Source organism: Hirsutella rhossiliensis (assembly GCF_020360975.1).
Source record: "Hirsutella rhossiliensis strain HR02 chromosome Unknown scaffold00009, whole genome shotgun sequence".
NCBI classification, from domain to species: Eukaryota; Fungi; Ascomycota; class Sordariomycetes; order Hypocreales; family Ophiocordycipitaceae; genus Hirsutella; species Hirsutella rhossiliensis.
Genome location: NW_025408675.1, coordinates 2,374,101 through 2,378,035, shown reverse-complemented (window position 1 = coordinate 2,378,035; position 3,935 = coordinate 2,374,101). Strand labels below are relative to the sequence as shown.

Sequence of the window (3,935 nt, the reverse complement as noted above, 5' to 3'; positions counted from 1 at the left end):
CCTTTTCCCCCTTCCTTTCCTTCTCTCCCTTCTTTAACCGTAGTAGTAGCATTAATAAGTAAGTTCCGCTCTACCTAGGGCGTTAGTCCGTTCTTAGCTATACGGGCCGCTCTATTAACGTATACTCATAGTAGTAGCGGTAGTAGTAATAATAGCCTTAATAATAATAATAACTTTAACTAGTAAGTTCCGCGCTTTATAGAGCGGGAGGCCGTATTCTATCGTGCTAACTTCCGCGATAGATATATCCGCCTCTCCCTCTCCTACCTCCTCCTTCTTAGAGCGTGCGGAGTCGTTCGTCGACGCCGTACTAGCCGCGGCTAACGACGACTCCGCCGCTACCGCCGCTCCTACCCGCGCCGCTGCCACCGCTCCTACCGCCGCCGCCGCCGCCTCTACTACGCTGTTCGCTCTTACGTCGCCCCTTAGGGTAACGACGCCGTCCCCGCCGCTACCCGTAACGCCTGGCCCCTCGGCCCCCGCCTCCGTCTCCGCTACCCCGTAAGTCCGTAGTTAGGTAAGCGTAATAGACGTTATCCGCTAACCTCCTATAGTATAAGCGCTAAGTATAGGCCGGCGCCGCCCGCTCGGCCCCCTATATACGTTATGCGTCGTAGGAGCTCGACTGCTCCGACTAGGCCGGGCGCCGCCGCGGCGGTAGCTACTACTAGTACGCGCGAGCCGGCCGCGCTTATAAGGCGGCGCCTTCCGTCTTACTTATTGCGGCGTCGGCTTAGAAGGCCGGCTCGCACGGGTAGGCGCGGGGGGCTACTAAGAAGCGCTTTACTACCGCCGCCGCTACCTACCGTAACCTCCGCGCCCTTAAGCGATAGGGCCTTATGCCTAAGTAAGTCCTACTCTTCTGCTCCCTTATTTCTGCCTCTAATATACCTAGCGCTAGGGATACTACCTCCGTTGCCCTATCGGCGGTCCCTTTAGCTATGCCTGCCTCTACTACTGCCGCCTACCCTTACCGCCGCCGCTAGCCGCCGCCCCTCTACCCCTAGAGCCGCCGCCGCCGCCGACTAGCTTACGGGCTTAGAGGGCCGCCTTAGCGCTTTAGAGACCGCCGCCGCTATTAATAAGAAAGAGGAGGCTAACGAGGATAATAATAATAAAGATAATAATAATAATAACGATAAAGAATAGGCCTAGGTAGTCTAAGGGCTCCGCCTTATAATAAACGTTATTTTTATCTCCGCCTATACTATTACGCTTATATTGCCTATATTACTATAACTACCCCCTCCGCTATACTTACTTTATAGTCTTAGCTTAAGCTACTATTAGTAGTTTACTAGTTTATCGTTCTTATTTACTATTTTAAATAAGGCTTTAAACTTATTAAGGGCTATAGTTCCTATAAACTTATATATAGGTTTTTATATAGGGTTAAGATACCCGCGCTACTTAACGAGGACCTCCTAGCGTTTCCCCTTACTAACCTTTTTCTAGCGCGTAGCCTATATCTCTTTAACCTCGAACTTATCCTTTCCTTTTACCTTAATTATAGGCGGTTAAGCGTCTACTACTTCTTATCTAGGTAGCGGGTTAAAGGAGGCTCTATAAAGGAGGTCTACGTTAATCTTATTATAGACCCTTATTAAGAGACTATCGAGCTCTATAACTTATAGGCTAATAACCCTCTATACTATAAACTTCGCGTATAGCTAGTTAAGCTTCTTTTTTAGCCGTGCTAACCTATAGTTATAGAGGTCTAGCTATACCTTATCTCCTACCGTAAACCTATTTACTAGGGCCCTAGTCTTATTAGCGTGCTGCTCTTAATCTTACGCCGCGGCGGCTATCGCGGATTAGTAATAATCCGTGGTCTCTTATAGCTTTCGTATAAACGTAGAGGCGTAGCCCTTTAGTAATAAATTACTATACTACTCCGCTACTATATCTATAGTAAAGGGAACTAGTAAAGGTAGTTCGAAGCTATACGTTATAAAGAAAGAGGCTATCTTAATAAAAGTATATAGTCTACTATTTAATATAAGTTAGGCCGTAGGGAGCTAATAGTCTTAGTTTACTTAGTTATAGGCTATAATAGCCCGTAGGTAAGCCTATGCCTCCTAGTTAACCCTCTTAGGCCCTCTATTAGTCTATAAGTAATATACCGTGCTAAGTAGCTATATAATCTAAAGTAGCTAGTATAGGTACTATTAAAAGCGGCTAGTTTAATTTAATCCCTTATCGCTTATAATAAAGGCTAGCTAGCTATATAAGTGGGCTTAGTACTATAGGAAGCGCTCTATATAGGACTCTATATCTATAGATAGTATCGGCTTTAATACTATAGACTTACTAAGTCGGTCCTTAATTACCTATATATAGCGGTTGCCGCCCTCTATAAGTAGGAGGTCCGTTATAAAGTCTATTTATATATATATATAGAACTAGTTAGGCACCGGAAGCTACTTAAGTAGCCCCTTAAGCTACGCCCTTTAAATCTTAGTACGGCTATAGATATCGTAGTTATAGAGTAGTAGTAGTAGTAGTATTGATTACCGTCTGGGACATCCCTATAAGGGCAAAAGACGTGCTAGGCTAGGTATAGTACAAGATGGGGATGCTCGTCGGAGACCCGTCGCGCGTTCCTTACTTCTACTCCCCTATCTAGCAATTCTTGGACTCTGTGGCCGCTCGGATTCTCAGGTCCCTTCCCCCGTCAGCGGGTTCCGGGCACGGCGGCGAAGCCGTAATATTAGTCAGTCTTCGGTCAGAGCCGGGTGACTGAGAAAGCCCACGCAGTCAGCTGGGCCGTAGGCCCACAGGGAGCCTACGGGCAGAAAACATAGAAAAGAGAGAGTTGTACATATTAGGTTGGAGGGTTGCCTCGAGCTAGTGGCGGTGGGAGAACCGATCAAAAAAATTTTCCTCCCTTTCTAGCCCCCGGGAACGGGCAAAAACCCCTCCTAGTGCCTGGGTGGTAGCCTTGCCCGCCGTGGGGGGTAGCCTTAGGCGGGGTCGAGTACCTACCCTCCGGCAGTAGAAGGTGTGTCGGTGATTTTCTCCTCCCGCAAGAGCATTCGATCCGGGCCTCTTCGTGGTTAAACCTCTCGTGGTAGTCGGCGAAGTCCCCGTGCCCGCTCCTCGCAGCGAGCAGGTGATGGAGGTGCTCTCGTTTGTGTGCAGCTCCGGGGCACCCGAGCGAGGCCTTGAGCTCTAGGCTCTTGTAGCTGCTCGGGGCCCCGCGGCCCACCAGTCCTGGAAGTCGCGCCTGGCCGCAGCCTTGGCCTGTCTCTTGATGTTCGCGTAGGTCGGCGATCTGTCCGGACCCTCGGCCCGGCAGCCCTCCTTTGCTAGCTGGTCGGCCCGCTCGTTGCCGGCGATCCCCGTATGGCCGGGGCACCAACGCGTGCTGACATCTCCGTGTCGAGCCGCGGCCTCAGCGAACTTCTCCGCAGCCGCTTGCGACGAGATCGATGGGCTGCCTCGTATGGCTCTTATAGCCGCAGTGTTATCAAGGCAGACGACTATCGGCCACTGCTGGTCCGGGGTTCTGGGGGACCACGTGAGTGCCGCTCGAAGCCCCTCGAGGGCATCGTAGTTATAGAGGAAGCGGCGAACGTAGTACTATAAGAGGGGCTAGTAGAAATCCCTCGTAAGGCCTACTACTATACCCTGCCTACCTAGGTAGCCTACGATACTAGAGTTATAGACGAGCTAGACTAGCTTCCCTTAGAGCTCGTTTTATTTATCTAGCTCTAGCGGTCTATCCTTCTCCCTAGCTTCTATAGTATATGGCGCGCCCGGCACCTATAGTCTCCCCCGCTAACGTAGGTGCCCCCGTAGGTCGATATAATAGCCGGCTACTTATACTTTTAGCTTTAGCTTTAGATCGAGGCATCGAGCGCCGGACTTAACGGCGTAGCGTACGCTCTTATAGGTATAGTCTAGAGACGATATCCTATCCTATAAGCGCTAGA

At 50.0% G+C, this 3,935-nt stretch overlaps 1 protein-coding gene across 1 annotated transcript; it reads right to left on the bottom strand.

Annotated features, from left to right (window-relative positions):
* Window positions 1-3,171: 3,171 nt before the first annotated feature.
* Window positions 3,172-3,551, bottom strand: HRG_08205 (RNase H domain-containing protein; the record flags this gene model as incomplete). The annotated part of the gene is made up of 2 exons (XM_044866676.1): window positions 3,172-3,440; window positions 3,521-3,551. 2 exons carry the CDS (start codon window positions 3,549-3,551, stop codon window positions 3,172-3,174), a joined length of 300 nt encoding a protein of 99 aa, XP_044718565.1.
* Between the last annotated feature and the right edge of the window lie 384 nt (window positions 3,552-3,935).